We start from the raw sequence: 18,680 nt of genomic DNA, 5'->3' as shown, positions 1-18,680 counted from the left end.
TTGACTTATTTCGCTCAGCATAATACCCTCCAGTTCCATCCACGTTGTTGCAAATGGCAAGATCTCATTCCTTTTGATGGCTGCATAATATTCCATTGTATATATATACCACCTCTTCTTTATCCATTCATCTGTCGATGGACATCTTGGCTCTTTCCACAGTTTAGCTATTGTGGACATTGCTGCTATAAACATCGGGGTGCACGTACCCTTTCGGATCCCTACTTTTGTATCTTTGGGGTAAATACCCAGCAGTGCAATTGCTGGATCATATGGTAGCTCTATTTTCAACTTTTTGAGGAACCTCCATACTGTTTTCCAGAGTGGCTGCACCAGCTTGCATTCCCACCAACAGTGTAGGAGGCTTCCCCTTTCTCCGCATCCCCGCCAACATCTGTCGTTTCCTGACTTGTTAATTTTAGCCATTCTGACTGGTGTGAGGTGGTATCTCATTGAGGTTTTGATTTGGATTTCCCTGATGCTGAGCGATATTGAGCACTTTTTCATGTGTCTGTTGACCATTTGGATGTCTTCTTTGGAAAAATGTCTGTTCATGTCTTCTGCCTGTTTCTTGATTGGATTCTTTGTTCTTTGGGTGTTGAGTTTGATGAGTTCTTTATAGATTTTGGATACTAGCCCTTTATCTGATATGTCATTTGCAAATATCTTCTCCCATTCTGTCGGTTGTCTTTTGGTTTTGTTGACTGTTTCCTTTGCTGTGCAAAAGCTTTTTATCTTAATGAAGTCCCAATAGTTTATTTTTGCCATTGCTTCCCTTGCCTTGGCGATGTTTCTAGGAAGAAGTTGTTTCGGCTGAGGTCAAAGAGGTTGCTGCCAGTGTTCTCCTTTAGGATGTTGATGGACTCTTGTCTCACATTGAGGTCTTTCAACCATTTGGAGTCTATTTTTGTGTGTGGTGTAAGGAAATGGTCCAGTTTCATTCTTCTGCATGTGGCTATCCAATTTTCCCAACACCATTTGTTGAAGAGACTGTCTTTTTTCCATTGGACATTCTTTCCTGCTTTGTCAAAGATGAGTTGACCATAGAGTTGAGGGTCCATTTCTGGGCTCTCTATTCTGTTCCATTGATCTATGTGTCTGTTTTTGTGCCAGTACCATGCTGTCTTGATGATGACAGCTTTGTAATAGAGCTGGAAGTCCGGAATTGTGATGCCGCCGGCTTTGCTATTCTTTTTCAACATTCCTCTGGCTATGCGGGTTCTTTTCTAGTTCCATACAAATTTTAGGATTATTTGTTCCATTTCTTTGAAAAAAGTGGATGGTGTTTTGATGGGGATTGCATTGAATGTATAGATTGCTCTAGGTAGCATTGACATCTTCACAATATTTGTTCTTTCAATCCATGAGCATGGCACGTCTTTCCATTTCTTTGTGTCTTCCTCAATTTCTTTCATGAGTATTTTCTAGTTTTCTGAGTACAGATCCTTTGTCTCTTTGGTTAGATTTATTCCTAGGTATCTTATGGTTTTGGGTGCGATTGTAAATGGGATCGACTCCTTAATTTCTCTTTCTTCTGTCTTGTTGTTGGTGTATAGGAATGCCACTGATTTCGTGCATTGATTTTATATCCTGCCACTTTACTGAATTCCTGTATGAGTTCTAGCAGTTTGGGGTGGAGTCTTTGGGGGTTTCCACATAAAGTATCATATCATCTGCAAAGAGTGAGAGTTTGACTTCTTTGCCGATTTGGATGCCTTTTATTTCTTTTTGTTGTCTGATTGCTGTGGCTAGGACTTCTAATACTATGTTGAATAGCACTGGTGATAGTGGACATCCCTGCCGCGTTCCTGACCTTAGGGGGAAAGCTCTCAGTTTTTCCCCATTGAGAATGATATTCGCTGTAGGTTTTTCATAGATGGCTTTTATGATATTGAGGTTTGTACCCTCTATGCCTATACTCTGAAGAGTTTTGATCAAGAAAGGATGCTGTACTTTGTCAAATTTTTTTAAATCTTCTTTCATTTCCTGGTTGACCCATTCATTCTTCAGTAGGATGCTCTTTAGCCTCCATTTATTTGAGTTCTTTCCGACTTTCCTCTTGTGATTGAGTTCTAGTTTCAAAGCATTGTGGTCTGAAAATAGGCAGGGAATGATCCCAGTCTTTTGGTACCGTTTGAGACCTGATTTATGACCTAGGATGTGATCGATTCTGGAGACTGTTCCATGGGCACTAGAGAAGAATGTGTATTCTGTCGCTTTGGGATGGAATGTTCTGAATATGTCTGTGAAGTCCATTTGGTCCAGTGTGTCATTTAAAGTCTTTATTTCCTTGTTGATCTTTTGCTTAGACGATCTGTCCATTTCAGTGAGGGGGGTGTTAAAGTCCCCCACTATTATTGTATTGTTGTCGATGTCTGGTCTATGTTGCTTTTAGGCTCTCTCTTTGCTTAGAGGACTCCTTTCAAGATTTCTTGTAGGGCTGGTTTCGTGTTTGCAAATTCCTTTAGTTTTTGTTTGTCCTGGAAGCTTTTTATCTCTCCTTCAATTTTCAGTGACAGCCTAGCTGGATATAGTATTCTTGGCTGCATGTTTTTCTCATTTAGTGCTCTGAATATATCCTGCCAGTCCTTTCTGGCCTGCCAGGTCTCTGTAGATAGGTCTGTTGCCAATCTAATGTTTCTACCATTGTAGGTTACAGAGCTCTTCTCCCGAGCTGCTTTCAGGATTTTCTCTTTGTCTATGAGACTCGTAAGTTTTACTATTAGATGTTGGGGTGTTGACCTATTTTTATTGATTTTGAGAGGGGTTCTTTGTGCCTCCTGGATTTTGATGCCTGTTTCCTTCCCCAAATTAGGGAAGTTCTCTGCTATAATTTGCTCCATTATACTTCTGCCCCTCTCCCTCGCTCTTCTTCTTCTGGGATCCCAATTATTCTAATGTTGTTTCGTCTTATGGTATTGCTTATCTCTCGAATTCTGCCCTCGTGATCCAGTAGTTACTTATCTCTCTTTTTCTCAGCTTCTTTATTTTCCATCATTTGGTCTTCTATATCACTGATTCTCTCTTCTGCCTCATTTATCTGCCTCATTTAACTGCCCCTAGCAGTTAGTGCCCCCATATTTGATTGCACCTCATTAATAGCCTTTTTGATTTCGACTTGGTTAGATTTTAGTTCTTTTACGTCTCCAGAAAGGGGTTCTCTAATAACTTCCATGCTTTTTTCAAGCCCAGCTAGTATCTTTAAAGTGATGATTCTGAACTCTAGATCCGACATCGTACTAATGTCTGTATTGAGTAGGTCCCTGGCAGTCGGTACTACCTCTTGTTCTTTTTGTTGAGGTGATTTTTTCTGTCTTGTCATTTTGTGCAGAGGAGAATAGATTAATGAGAGAACAAAATGCTAGCAGGGTAACAATGTCCCCAGAAAATATACTCTAAACAAATCAGAAAAGACCTGAAGCAGTGGGAAAAGAAAGGGAAAAAGAGAAAAAAGAAAAAGAAGAAAAAAAGATAAAGATAAAAACAAACAAAAACAGAACAAAACAAAACAAAAAATAGAATGTGATCAAATATGATCAGGCTGGATATAGATCAGTGCCACACACTAGATTTTGGTTGTATTTTGGTCTGGTCGAAGAAAGTGCCTCCCAAAATTTTAAAGAAAAACTTATATATGTACAAAAATAAGGGTGGATATGATGAAGGGATGGACTATGACTGTAAAGATGGAAATTATAAAAAATTTTATACAAGGAATTGATAAGAACTTGTTTGAAAAAAGAAAGAAGAGGATTTAAAAAAGAAAAAAGAGAGAATGTGATCAGGCAGGGGAGTAGAAAAAAACCATACACTAGAGATTTAGGGTATATTTTGATCTGTTAGAAGAAACTATCTCAAATTTTTAAAGAGAGAACAACTTATATATATATGCCAAAAATACGGGTAACTACTATGAAGGGATAGAATATGACTCTAAAAATGAAAAATAAAAATGTTTTTTAAAAAAGGGATTGATAAGAAGTTGGTTGAAAAAGGGAAAAAGAAAAATTAAAAAAAAAAGACAGTTGAAAAAAATTTTAAAAATTAAATTTGAAAGACTAAAGAATCATGGTAAAAAAGCCATGAATTCTATGTGCAGTATTCCCCCTAGCGCTGGAGTTCTGCCATTCTCATTGGTCTTGGCTGGCTGTTCTCGCTGATCTTCTGGGGGAGGGGCCTGTTGCCGTGGTTCCCAAATGTCTTTGCAGGACGCGGAATTGCCCCACCCTTGCCCCCTCCCGGCTAAGTAATCTGCTCGGGTTTGCTCTCCGGAGCTTTTGTTCCCTGCAAGCTTTCTGTACAGCTTTGGAGGCAGAGAGTGAAAATGGCAGCCTCCCTATCTCTGCCTCGGAGGAGCCGAGAACTCGGGTCCCGCTCCTCAGTGAGCCCCCAGAGAAAAGCCGTCAGTCACTTCTGTCTCCCCGGTCTCCAGCTGCACTCCATGCTCACCCTGTGACCCGGCCTGTGACTGCGCGTTTCTGTCTCTGGCACCCGACCCCGTGTGGAGTCTCCAAACCCAGCAGATTCCTGCGGTGCGCTCCTGCGCTGCTCCTCCCCGGGGAGGAAGGGGAGTCTCCCCGGATCTGCCGCTTGTTGGGTCCCTGCTGGAGGAGCAGTGGCCCGACTGTGCCGCGGATCACGGTTTATGACAACCCCAAGCTGAGAGCCCGTGCCTGGGCTCTGTCTCTGTAGCCAGCTTCCCTGCTCCGATACCTGGGAGCTTTGCTGCACTCAGGCACCCCTGGTCTTTCTGTGACCCCAAGGGTCCTGAGACCACACTGTCCCACGAGGGTTCCACCCCCCGCTTAGCCACTGGAGTGGACGTCCCTCAGTGGAGCAGACTTCTAAAAGTTCCGATTCTATGCTCCGCGGCTCTATCATTTGCCAGAAGCGGCCGATGGAGGCCCCCCCCCCCATCCTCCTGAATATCGCCTCAGATTCACTTCTCCGCACGTCCTACCTTCCAGAAAGTGGTCGCTTTTCTGTTCAGAGAGTTGTTGCTATTCCTTTCTTCGATCTCCTGTTGGGTTTGTAGGTGTTCAGAATGGTTTGATTCCTATCCAGCTGAATTCCTGAGAGGAGACGAAATCCAGGTCTCCTACTCCTCCGCCATCTTGCTCCTAGAGTTCGTTTTTTTTGTTTTTTTTTTTCCAAAGATTTTATTTATTTGACAGAGAGAGACACAGTGAGAGAGGGAACACAAGCAGGGGGAGTCGGAGAGGGAGAAGCAGGCTTCCCGCCGAGCAGGGAGCCCGATGCGGGGCTCTATCCCAGGACCCTGGGATCATGCCCCGAGCCGAAGGCAGACGCTTAATGACTGAGCTACCCAGGTGCCCCAAGATAGAGTTCGTTTTTTATTGGTTTTCTTTTGTTTTCAAGAGCCAGACTTCCTTGGGTGCTCCTCATTGCTGTGCAGGCCGGCCTTCAGGTCTCAGATTGTGACATCATATCTTCTGACTTTTTAACACGTACCCCTTGCAACAATTCAAACTCATTTTTCTGTATACGCGAAATCCCAAACTTGGCAAAGGGCATTTTTATTTGTTTAGTTACAAAAGTTGTTTGCGTACTCTGTGTTCATATAAGGCTTTCGTCATATATCTAGAAGGTAGCGATCTCTATTTCATGCTATCTTTTGGGCTTTCTTATATTTTAAAATTAAAAGTTGATCATTGTAAAAAAGAAAAAGGGCGCCTGGGTGGCTCAGTTGGTTAAGCGACTGCCTTCGGCTCAGGTCGTGATCCTGGAGTCCCGGGATCGAGTCCCGCATCGGGCTCCCTGCTCAGCAGGGAGTCTGCTTCTCCCTCTGACCCTCCCCCCTCTCATGCTCTCTCTCACTCACTCTCTCTCCAATAAATAAATAAAATCTTTAAAAAAAAAAAAGTTGATCATTGTATCACATTTTAACAATCTCCAGTTTTAACATGATAAATGTTAATACACTGTTTTCCGCTTTATTGGCACTGCTGGTATTTAGCGCTTCTCTAATATTTTTCTTCACTTGTGTTTGTTTATTTGAACTATTTGGTATTCTATATAAAAACTATAATTTTCTTTTCATTTGGTATCTATACTAAAGCTAGAAATTGAATTCAGTAAATTTTTTTCATTTGGTAAAGAGAAAAAGGTTTTCTTTGATTTTTCTTCCACTTATTTTTTTTGAAGTTCCTTTTTCCATCATTTTTCTTTTTAGCCATCTTCTACCTGTGTTTGTCCTCAAGCAAGTGCTCTTACTAATTTTTCTTTTGAAGTTCGTTCTGTATAGGCTTTATGTCTTTATGCCCTGCTTACAAAATGGTATGAGCCAACTTTTAAGGAGATCCAAGAGAACAAACACCATAGCTCCAAGAGTGCAGGGAAACTTTTGTGTAAACACTTGATCAAAATTAAAAGCTCTGCAACTGGACCTTCATTTAGTATAAATAAACATGCTTTGTGTTGACTCTGGGGATGCATGGATTAGTAAGTGCTCTTCTCCCAGACCTCTGTTGTGGGGAGAGGTGCAGCTTGGTCTCCTGGAAGAGATTTCTGGTGAAATATGATGGCAAGGTGACCATCTCGTGGTATGCGGGCACATTTTACAAACATGGATTTGGGGCACCTGGCTGGCTCAGTTGGTAGAGTGTTTGACTCTTGATCTCAGGGCTGTGAGTTCAAGCCCCAGGTTAGGTGTAGAGATTATTTAAAAATAAAATCTTTAAATGAACAAACAGCCAAACCATTTGGATTCATTGTAACTCTGATTCTTATGGTAGTGTTGTTGTTGTTGTTGTTTTTAAGATTTTATTTATTTATTTGACAGAGAGAGACACAGCGAGAGAGGGAACACAAGCAGGGGGAGCAGGAGAGGGAGAAGCAGGCTTCCCGCGGAGCAGGGAGCCCGATGCGGGGCTTGATCCCAGGACTCTGGGATCATGACCTGAGCCGAAGGCAGATGCTTAACGACTGAGCCACCCAGGCGCCCCTCTTATGGTAGTGTTTTAACCCAAACTTTACTTGGCTATCCATGAAAGTTTTAAGTTGTACACACTTCATCCCCAACATATACATTTCTGGCCCCAAACATGGGCAGCTTCTACTCTGTGACCCCATACTGATTTTAATAATGCTACTGAAAAAACAATAAAGAAGGTAAATTTCTATAATTACGTTTGCAAAATTCATTCTAAATAAAGAATTTTGTATTATCCATGTTCATAGTTTTCCTTATTTAAGGTTACATAAGAATTGACTGTGTCTCAATCTATCAGCTAAGTATTTCATTTTCTTGGAGAGTAATTAGAGGAGTTAGAAGAATCTGTAGCTTATGTATGCATGTTGAGGATCGGTTGAAGTTGTGAAAGTATACAGTTGTATAGTTTTCTCCTCACAACTTCAGACATTTCAGTGGGTCTGTAAGTAAAAGTGATGTTAAATGGTTAATGCTCATCTGATTGGCAGCAATTAAAAAATCCGACCATTAGGCTAGATTCTTTCTCACCTTAACCGAGACTGAATTGAACTATAATGATATATTTTGAAAGTTTTTTTTAACCTACCAGGTAAACAAATAATAAAAATTATTGCTGGGTGATATAAATAGTACAAATTTACAAGCATCTCTTTATATCTGCTTTTGTTAACTATGATAGGTGAAGGAAACGGTTTTATCATGACCACAGGAAATCACTAACACAGTTCAGTGGATATTTTTCTGTTTCAATACATAAAATAAGATTTGTGTGTGGCCTGTTGATTATGCCCAACCAAAAAGACAGCGATACAGAACAAGCACCTTAAGTCATGTTTTTAACATCAACCAATATCCTATACCACCACATGATTTATACTTTATTAATCTAGACACCACTGGTGTACATTTAAAGCAACACATTAATTTCCTTTTCTGCTTACAGCAAGAGTATGTGTCATTGTCCATGTTTTTCTCATTGTCCCTTGAATAGGTAAAAACTGTACTAACTAGCATTTGGGAACTAAAGTCTTCTGGTCATTGGCGTACTCCAGTAGCAGCTAAGGACAACGGAGGCATTTGAAAGAAGATGGAGGAATTACAGTTATGCCTCAGAGTAGAAACAGCTCTTATTTTGTAATTGGCTTTTTAGTAAATGTTCTTTGAACATGATTTCCCTCTTACTGTACAGATGATGTTAAGGAGATTTTTTTTCTTCAAAGAAAACATTTAAAATAAACTGTTACTTCATGCTTTTAAAAAGCATTTAGCTCTTTTCTGTTGATGATGTTTTGTTATATAGACTCAGGTTGTTGATGATAATATCAGAAGATAGGCCTCGGTTTAACTGAAGGATTGATGTTGATACATTGTTAGAGTTGAAATTGTGTGTTTTGTCTTAATTGCTAGAATTCCCTATCACTGAGCAGGGATAAAGGAATCTGAAAAAGACCTTAAGTTAATCATGCAGTTGAAACTAATGAAACTCATACTCTATCCCCCTTCAGAGTTTGTCACCCCGACTTAGTTCACATTGGGCACCAGTCTTTCAAAATGATGCATTATTTATGAGTTTAGCCATCACATGCCTTCAATACCGTGATCGTCATCATGATACAAAATGTGAAGCCGAGAGCAGGACTCGTTGAAAATGGCCCTGGGTGTTGGTTCACTTCAGTTGCCTCGACAGTGAACCAACCACCTGGTACTGCTTCTGTTCCCCTCTCCCGGCAGAAGTATCTGCCCCCAGGTTTAGCCTCCTTCCAGACTAGTGGCTTCCTTCTTACTCCTGCAGGGACCCCATGGTCTCCACATGCCAGGCAGGTGGTTTCCAGCTGTCACCAAAATTTAGAAAGCTTGTTCTTCCACTAGTAAGAGGGTTCTCCTTCTTGCACCAGAAGGGAGAAAGATAGGGTGACACTTAAAGATTGGCTCTGTTAGGAATTAGGGGATATGAATGGAAATAGTCAAAAAAGGAGAATTATAGTGAGTTATAACAAGCAAATAAGTTTTATTCTGTTTTGTTTTTTTGCAGAGCAGCTTCTGTCATAGTGAAAAAAAGCCCTTCCAGAGGACCATGGCATTTGTCCTGCAATATTAGAGGCAGGACTGACAGTGGTCAAGTCATTAGAAGGCACAAACATAGTTAGTCACCGAAGAACTTGTCTGAATTATGGCCCCTCTTTTTGACTGATACAGTAAAAGTAACACTTTAGAGGAAGAATAGGGATGATATTCTATTAGGTGTATAATCAAAATTCTGACATTCACCACAGGTTAACAAGAGGAGCAGGGTTCTTTTTTTTTTTTTTTTTTAAAGATGTTATTTATTTGACACACAGACAGAGAGAGACAGTGAGAGAGGGAACACAAGCAGGGGGAGTGGGAGAGGGAGAAACAGGCCTCCCGTGGAGCAGGGAGCCTGATGCGGGGCTCCATCCCAGGCTCCTGGGATCATGACCTGAGCCAAAGTCTGATGCTTAACGACTGAGCCACCCAGGCGCCCTGAGGAGCAGTGTTCTGATAAGAACTATGTCAGATCATTGGCTAAAAATAAATCGACTGGGGACGCCTAGGTGGCTCAGTTGGTTGAACATCTGCCTTCGGCTCAGGTCATGATCTCAGGGTCCTGGGATCAAGTCCCGCATCGGGCTCCCTGCTCAGCGGGGAGCCTGCTTCTCCCTCTGCTTGCTGCTCTCCCTGCTTGTGCACGTTCGTGTGCTCTCGCTGATAGATAGATAGATAGATAGATAGATAGATAAATAAAAATCGATTGTGTTGTGGTTCTTACAGAGGTTCACTTTTTAAGCATTCTGCCCTGGGGAAGAGAGGTATCTTCTGTAAAGGTTAAAATCTAGAAAAGATGGTTCTAGAGTGTTTTTTCCTCTGTGTTCAAAGGAGGTTTCAGAATATGTACCATTTAACAGAATAATTAGATGGGCTTTAAAATGTGTCTGTGAGACAAGTGACTGTTCTGTGCATGGCACTGGAAGAAGGCGGAGGAAGTTTTTGTTGCATGAAGAGCAGAAATGGTATCTGCTCAAGACAGTTGTAAAATCCAGGGGTGCCTGGGTGGCTCAGTCAGTTAAGCATCTGCCTTCGGCTCAGGTCATGATCCCAGGGCCCTGGAATTGAGCCCCACATCGGGCTCCCTGCTCAGCGGGAAGTCTGCTTCTCCCTCTCCCACTCCCCTGCTGTGGTCCCTCTTCACTGTGTCTCTCTGCCAAATAAATAAATAAAATCTTTAAATAAAAAAAAACTAGTTTGATTAGCAGAGATGACAAGCAGATGTGTAAAACAACTTTTTTAAAAGATTTTATTTATTTGACGGGGAGGGGGGCGCACAGGAGCAGAGGGAAAGGGACAAGCAAACTCCCCACTGAGTGTGGAGCCCGATGCAGGGCTGGATCTCAGGACCCTGAGATCAGAACCTGAGCCAAAATCAAGAGTCTGACGCTTAACCCACTGAGCCACCCAGCTGCCCCCAAACAATTTTTTTTTAACTTATATTTTAAGTCATAATGCCTTGTCAGGACCAGAATTTGTGTTTTTCCTCCCAGACTCAGTATTATAAGTGAGCAGGTTCTCTTGTACGTCCCTCGTACCCATATCTCACAGGTGGAGGACATCATACCAATTTGCCTCACTTAACGCAGGTGACCTTGACACCATGAAGTTCTCTTTACTCTGTATTTTAAGAATCCAGTAATAAGTATCCAGTGAATGATTCTCATTAGAAAGCTAACTAATAATCGTTGCTGAAAGCATGTAATTGTAGTATGCAGTAGTGTTAAATGTTTATGGTTTGTTTTCTTTTTGTAGAACACAAAGTAATAATAGTGGGACTGGATAATGCAGGGAAAACCACCATTCTTTACCAATTGTAAGTATAGTTATTTACTTAAACAGTTTTCATTATTTTAGTTATTAAAACTAGTTTTATGTAATTAACAAGGTACCATTGTAATATAACGGAAAAGCTCTAACATATGGTTTTGTATTTTACCAAACACAAAATTTGTTTAAAAAGTGAATAAAACTGCTGTATGTTTGCTAAAGCCTTCACAAACACTTGTTTTTTTCTGGCCTTGAAAGAAAGAATTAATATTAAACTAAAATAAATAAAGCACATATAATAGTACTGGAGTGAAGTGATAAAGTGCATTTACTTAATTCTTCCAGAACTGCAGTTCATGTGAATAGATGGATATCTCTAGGAAGCTTATTGCTACTCTCCTGACTAATAGCTCTGAATTGTTGAACGTAGCCAGACTTGTCAAATCAAAAGAAATGAAGATCAACCCTGAAAGTACTGCTTTTCTAGCTTGCAGCAGGGAAAGGCTTGAGACTTCCAGAGAAATACATTAATACTTGCAGGAAATTTTAACAGCCCATCAATCCACTTGTCAAAGTAGCTCCTGTTATCCTTTCAGTGTTCATGAAACGATCCATGTTAAGCAGTGGAAATGGATCTGTGTCCCAAGCATTTTAGCAAATAGTTATTAGATACAGTGCACTGTTGTTTGGCTCTTATCTCTTTCCACCTCATCCTAAGTGTATCAGCTGACAGCTCTCCAGAAATACTTCACTTAACGCAATGCCTAATGTATTTTTCAGCTACTTTGCTAAAAAGCTCCTAACTTGTGGATTGTTGTTTTAGAGGCGAATAGCTACTTGTTTTACTTTAAAATATTCATTCATTGGCCATTATGTATTTAATATGACTTCGCCTTCAAACATCAGATTAAACATTTCAGAAACCTGTCAGTTGTTGAAATAATTTTCCATGTAGCTTCAAAAAGATACATAAAACCCAAGAGACAGTACAGTGTAGGCTCCTTCCAACACAGTACCAACTTAACTATAGGCAAATACGTATTTGTTGAATGAATGAATTCATGTATCTTAGCCAATAATTATGGTAATATATGTGGTATGAGCATTGGTGTTCTAAATATATTTATAGTTATTTTAATTAAAATTTTCATTTGCATATAGCCCTATCTTTTTAAGGCTGTAGTTTAGGTTGATAGGCCTGAGTCTCAATTTTCTCACCTAGACAGTCTTCAAAATTACATATAGCCTACTATTCAGTGGTTGCTACTTTGCAAGTATTGATGTCACAGTCACCAGCAAACTTGCTCTTTCAGGAAGGGGCACTAGTTCTACTCTGATAACAGGGCATGGTGGTTTTGGAATTTTGGCCACAGAAATACAAACTCACACCGTGGTGTTCCTTTCTCTCCAGATCAAGCCTTTAGTTTATTTATTCCACTAAAAGAAAAAAAAAAGTCTTCCTTCAGGAGTTGTTCTTTGTTTAGATATTTGTTTGCACAAATATTCTCTAAGGTTCTAGTTTGTTTTTTTTTTAAGATTTTATTTATTTATTTGACAGAGAGAAACACAGCGAGAGAGGGAACACAGGCAGGGGGAGTGGGAGAGGCAGAAGCAGGCTTCCCGCCGAGCAGGGAGCCTGATGCGGGGCTCGATCCCAGGACCCTGGGATCATGACCTGAGCCGAAGGCAGACGCTTAACGACTGAGCCACCCAGGCACCCCTAAGGTTCTAGTTTTGATGCTTATGATTACCATTGGTACAGATGAGGAAGGGTGATTGATACTAAAAATATAGAGATAAAACTTCCTTTGGATTCTCAAGATTTACAGAAGATTTTTTTATGGTGTCTTTCAACAGCTTAATGAATGAAGTGGTTCATACATCTCCAACCATAGGAAGCAACGTTGAAGAGATAGTTGTGAAGAACACTCATTTTCTTATGTGGGATATTGGTGGTCAAGAATCACTGCGCTCATCCTGGAACACGTATTACTCAAACACAGAGGTATCTAAGCTGCCTTCTGAATTTTAATACAGAGAACCAAAGAGTAAACCCAGAAAATAGATAGGCTGTACATGAAGGCATATTGACAGTTGCTTCTCAGTAACATCGTGTTCTGTACGGAATGTGAGGTTTTCAAATAGAAGAGAAAAGGCCAGTAGAAAGAGTAATGTGCACTGTTTGTTGTGGGTTTACTGTAGTGCAGACTCTGAGCTCATCCTCCCAGTAATCCTATTAACATTACTGTTGGAGAAAGTGGAAACTGGGATCAATCAGATAACCTGTCCCAAGATCTCACAGCTTTATGAGGCTCTGGTTAGGGGGAAATAAAATATTTTAAGCATCATTTAATACAAGATTTTCAAAATTCAAATTTTTGGTGAGATTATATTTTAGTTAAAAAAATGGATTTACTGCAGCCCCTGCCGACCGCCCTCCCCCCACCCGCCAAATTCTCTGTCAGTTATTTCATTACTTTACTACTTCAGAGCGAACCTGGGAAACAATCTGGACTAGCTTCTATTTCTGTTTTTATTTCTTGTTAGAGGCAGATTTTTTTTAAACCAGTGCAGTGCTATTGAGAGATTTATCTTTGAGTATACTAATGTACAATTGCATCCATAATTTCTCTTTACAAACAGGTACATCTAACCAATTATTTTTTTCTAAAATGAAGCCTATTAAAAACTGAGTGGGTGTTTTGAAGGGAGTGTGCAGAGGAGGTGGGGAGTTGCAAAGTTTTGGTGAATAAGTTTCTTTTATGATTATATTGCAATCGCGTGAGTGTCTGTGTGGATATATTCCACTGCAGTTTGTGACTGTCAAAACCAAATGGCGTATCATAGATCTTTAGCAGTGGTGCTAGCACTTAATTCTTTTTATTTGCAGGGGAAGATAGGATGGTAAGCATATATGGTTATAGGTTAGCTTAATACGTACTTCCATCATAAAATAACATTCCAAAACTAAAACATATTAGAAAGTAAGAGAACAACAACCTTTTAGCATGATTGCAGTTGCCCCTTGAACGATGCAAGGGTTAGGGACACTGACCCACTTACACAGTCCAAAATCCACGTATAACTTGACTCCCCAAAAACTTGACTGATAGCCTACTGTTGACCAGAAGCCTTACCGATAACAGAGTGGATTAACACGTGTTTCTTATGTTGTAGGGATTATATACTGTATTCTGACAATAAAGCTAGAGAAAAGAATGTTATTAAGAAAATCGAGAAAATGCATTTACAGCACTGACTACACAGTTAAAAAATCACGTTTAAGGGGATCTGCTCAGCTCGGACCCATGCTGCTCACCTGTATTTAAGCAGCATAGCTGTTGGTGCCTGTGCAAAGCTCACAAGTAACTGCAGGTGTGAGAGAGAAGAACCATCGGTTCTGATGAGTAGGTTAGAGTTGGTTCTAGCTGATCCATGTATATTTACAGCATTACAAAAGGGTAGTTTCTGAAGTTGCAGCAACTCTAGAAGACTTAGCATGGGTCCAGAAAGAAAGAAATACGTTATTAATGACACCGTTTGCATGAAATGTTTTTTTAGTAAACTCTTTCTATAAGAATTTCAGAATTGCTACACAAAGACCCTTTGGCCTTTACTGCAGCACTCCAGCATAGCACCTAGCATTTGCAATCTTAGATGCCGGGTAGGGATCCTGTCTATGTGGTGTTTCCCTCATGGCTTTGTTCACCGGCATCAGCTTCTTAAATTCCTTACCTTGATGAGTCCGCCAAAAGCCGAAGGTCTCTGTCACATCGCAAGGAGTTCAGCTGTTGGCAGATGCCTGACACACCCCTCTCAGTAGAGTCACTTCCCCATATTCACTTTGCCACGTTTCTTACCTTTCTTCCTTCTAGTCTCTTCCCTTTTATCCCCGTTGAAGCCATTCACAGTTTATATGCAGATCACTCTAGTTGTCTGCCAAATTTTAAGGTCTTCTGAACAATCTGGTGTCACCCTCTTTCTCTCCATTTAGTCTGTGTCATTCCTTTATTACGACCTTCAGCATCTCTTTAATCTCACTTCTTAACGTTTTCTTCTAAGATATTCAATTAGGGGCCCTTTGCACTATATCTTCTTATTTTTCTTACCAAAGATCCTTTTATTTTTAATGTATAAGACCCACCTTTTTTCATACACACCTTTACCAGCAGCTTTCTCCAGTCCTCTTAGCTTGCTCCTCTTTCATTTCGCCTGCATCCCTTCTAGCATATTAACCCCTAAGTAGGTATGTTTCTAGTTAGCACATTTTTTCTGGGGCTTTTATTGTTGATCTTGTTAGGATAAAATGTCTTGTTCATTAGTTGTTTTTTTTTTAATTTGTTTCTCTTTTTCTTTCAAGCTGTGTGCTCCTTTCTAATAGGCAGGAGGCTGTCTGAAACCAAAATAATTACTGATTGCTTAAATGAGCAATTACAGAGTACTTTCAAGTTTTAGTAAAAGTTATTTAAATTACCGTGACTTTTTCTTTGAAAATTATTTTTTATTACCTGCATTTAAAAATAAATCTTAGTGTTACAGAGTATTATGTATTAAGACATCACCTTTTTAAAATAAACTTTGGGCATAGTTTTTATTTGTTGAAATTATGAGTTATTTTCTTATTAACATTTGGATTTTACAGTATAATATAAACTCTTTATGATGAAAAAGCAGTAGACCAGTTTATGGTAATGATGATGTCATGTGAAGAAAGTACTCTCACTTGAGAGTTTTGCAGAAAACTTGAAGATTTCATTCAATTTTCTTTCTTTTTGATTGTCTTCTAGTTCATCATTCTTGTTGTTGATAGCATTGACAGGGAACGACTAGCCATTACAAAAGAAGAATTGTACAGAATGTTGGCTCATGAGGTAAATTTTGAAAGCAAACTTAAACCATGGAGTAAGGTATCTGTATACTGCTGCTTTTTTACAAAGATTATGGGCTTTGCTGTTGGTTATTTCATCATTAACAGAATTTTATACTTTGATTAAAGTTTTTTTTTTTTTTTTTTTTAGGATTTTATTTATTTGACAGAGAGAGACACAATGAGAGAGGGAACACAAGCAGGGGAAGTGGGAGAGGGAGAAGCAGGCTTCCCGCCGAGCAGGGAGCCCGATGCGGGGCTCGATCCCAGGACCCTGGAATCATGACCTGAGCTGAAAGGCAGACGCTTAACGACTGAGCCACCCAGGCGCCCCTTGATGAAAGTCTTAGAGTCAGAAAGTTTCATTACATTTTCAAACTTGAAAAAGCTCAACATGTTAATTTGTAGAGTATTACTGTTATTGACAAGATTTTTCAAAGTTTAAACCACTTATTCAAGCCTTAGAGTCTGATAAATTAAAGCAAGAAAGAGGAAAATTTAAGTGGTTTTTTCCCCAAGAGTTTATAATAACTGAAAATTCTTTAGTGAATAGTATGAGATCACTTAATTCTATTTCAGATATACAAAAGACTTAGATAATAAAACACATTTGTCTACCATCCATTCAGTATAAGATATGAAATATCTTATGTGACCACCAATCTCATTTTCTTCCTCTCAATTCTGAAAGAATTACATTATCCTAAAAGTGATTATCAATCCCATGTATATGTTTATACTTTCCCTACATTTTTATGTCAGTTGATTTATATTTCATTGTTCATAAACTCTTATATAATGATAAAGATTTTTTTTCCCTGTAACTCAGTTTGGGTTTTTTTTTGCACAATATTGTGATTATCCATGTCAGTACATAGAGCTTTATTAGTTCATTGTTTTTGATATGTTGTAGTGTATGATTAAACTCCAATTGATCTATTCTTTTTTTTTTTTTATCTTCTATTAATGAACATTTAGGTTATTTCTAAATTTTGATAGTATGAACAATTCTACAGTGAATATTAATGAATGCAGTTAGTCTATACCAATACTAATAAGTAAAATAAGTATTACCCAGCCCTTACCGTCAGTCCTCTTCTTTAAATTTGGAGAAATTCTGTGGTATTTGGTAACATATTACCGTATTTGCCCAGTAGAGTATGGCTCATAGAGTTTTAAATCCGTGTTTAAGATGCATGTTTATCAAAAGCCCAGGGCCAGATGGCTTCCCAGGGGAATTCTACCAAACATTTAAAGAAGAATTAATACCTATTCTTCTGAAACTGTTCCAAAAAATAGAAATGGAAGGAAAACTTCCAAACTCATTTTATGAGGCCAGCATTACCTTGATCCCAAAACCAAAGACCCCATCAAAAAGGAGAATTACAGACCAATATCCCTGATGAACATGGATGCAAACATTCTCAAAAAAATACTAGCCAATAGGATCCAACAGTACATTAAAAGGATTATTCACCACGACCAAGTGGGATTTATCCCTGGGCTGCAAGGTTGGTTCAACATCTGCAAATCAATCCAATGTGATACAATACATTAACAAAAGAAAGAACAAGAATCATATGATCCTCTCAATAGATGCAGAAAAAGCTTTTGACAAAGTACAGCATCCTTTCTTGATCAAAACTCTTCAGAGTATAGGCATAGAGGGTACATACCTCAATATCATAAAAGCCATCTATGAAAAACCTACAGCGAATATCATTCTCAACGGGGAAAAACTGAGAGCTTTCCCCCTAAGGTCAGGAACGCGGCAGGGCTGTCCACTGTCACCACTGCTATTCAACATAGTATTGGAAGTCCTAGCCACAGCAATCAGACAACAAAAAGAAATAAAAGGCATCCAAATCGGCAAAGAAGAAGTCAAACTCTCACTCTTTGCAGATGATATGATACTTTATGTGGAAAACCCCAAAGACTCCATCTCAAAACTGCTAGAACTCATACAGGAATTCAGTAAAGTGGCAGGATATAAAATCAATGCACAGAAGTCAGTGGCATTCCTATACACCAACAACAAGACAGAAGAAAGCGAAATGAAGGAGTCGATCCCATTTACAACTGCACCCAAAACCATAAGATACCTAGGAATAAATCTAACCAAAGAGACAAAGGATCTGTACTCAGAAAACTAGAAAATACTCGTGAAAGAAATTGAGGAAGACACAAAGAAATGGAAAAACGTTCCATGCTCAGGGATTGGAAGAACAAATATTGTGAAGATGTCAATGCTACCTAGAGCAATCTACACATTCAGTGCAATCCCCATCAAAATACCATCCACTTTTTTCAAAGAAATGGAACAAATAATCCTAAAATTTGTATGGAACCAGAAAAGACCCCGCATAGCCAGAGGAATGTTGAAAAAGAAAAGCAAAGCCGGCGGCATCACAATTCCGGACTTCCAGCTCTATTACAAAGCTGTCATCATCAAGACAGTATGGTACTGGCACAAAAACAGACACATCGATCAATGGAACAGAATGGAGAGCCCAGAACTGGACCCTCAACTCTATGGTCAACTCATCTTCGACAAAGCAGGAAAGAATGTCCAATGGAAAAAAGACAGTCTCTTCAACAAATGGTGTTGGGAAAATTGGATAGCCACATGCAGAAGAATGAAACTGGACCATTTCCTTACACCACACACAAAAATAGACTCCAAATGGTTGAAAGACCTCAATGTGAGACAGGAGTCCATCAAAATCCTAAAGGAGAACACAGGCAGCAACCTCTTTGACCTCAGCCAAAGCAACTTCTTCCTAGAAACATCACCAAAGGCAAGGGAAGCAAGGGCAAAAATGAACTATTGGGACTTCATCAAGATAAAAAGCTTTTGCAAAGCAAAGGAAACAGTCAACAAAACCAAAAGACAACCGGCAGAATGGGAGAAGATATTTGCAAATGACGTATCAGATAAAGGGCTAGTATCCAAAATCTATAAAGAACTCATCAAACTCAACACCCAAAGAACAAAGAATCCAATCAAGAAATGGGCAGAAGACATGA

The 18,680-nt window shown here is 39.5% G+C and overlaps 1 protein-coding gene across 2 annotated transcripts in view; it reads left to right on the top strand.

The window, feature by feature from the left end:
* ARL5B (ADP ribosylation factor like GTPase 5B) overlaps window positions 1-18,680 on the top strand; it is a 45,812-nt gene that overhangs the window by 14,811 nt on the left and 12,321 nt on the right. For both annotated transcript variants that reach the window (XM_035021524.1, XM_035021525.1), the window contains exons 2-4: window positions 10,772-10,832; window positions 12,644-12,791; window positions 15,574-15,657. In XM_035021524.1, coding sequence (XP_034877415.1) covers window positions 10,772-10,832; window positions 12,644-12,791; window positions 15,574-15,657 — 293 coding nt within the window. The remainder of the gene's footprint in view (window positions 1-10,771; window positions 10,833-12,643; window positions 12,792-15,573; window positions 15,658-18,680) is intronic.

This window comes from Mirounga leonina, unplaced genomic scaffold (assembly GCF_011800145.1).
Source record: "Mirounga leonina isolate KUSES-001 unplaced genomic scaffold, KU_Mleo_1.0 Mir_175, whole genome shotgun sequence".
Classification (NCBI taxonomy): Eukaryota; Metazoa; Chordata; class Mammalia; order Carnivora; family Phocidae; genus Mirounga; species Mirounga leonina.
Note: the sequence above shows the minus strand (reverse complement) of the source record. Positions and strands in the feature narration are given on the sequence as shown.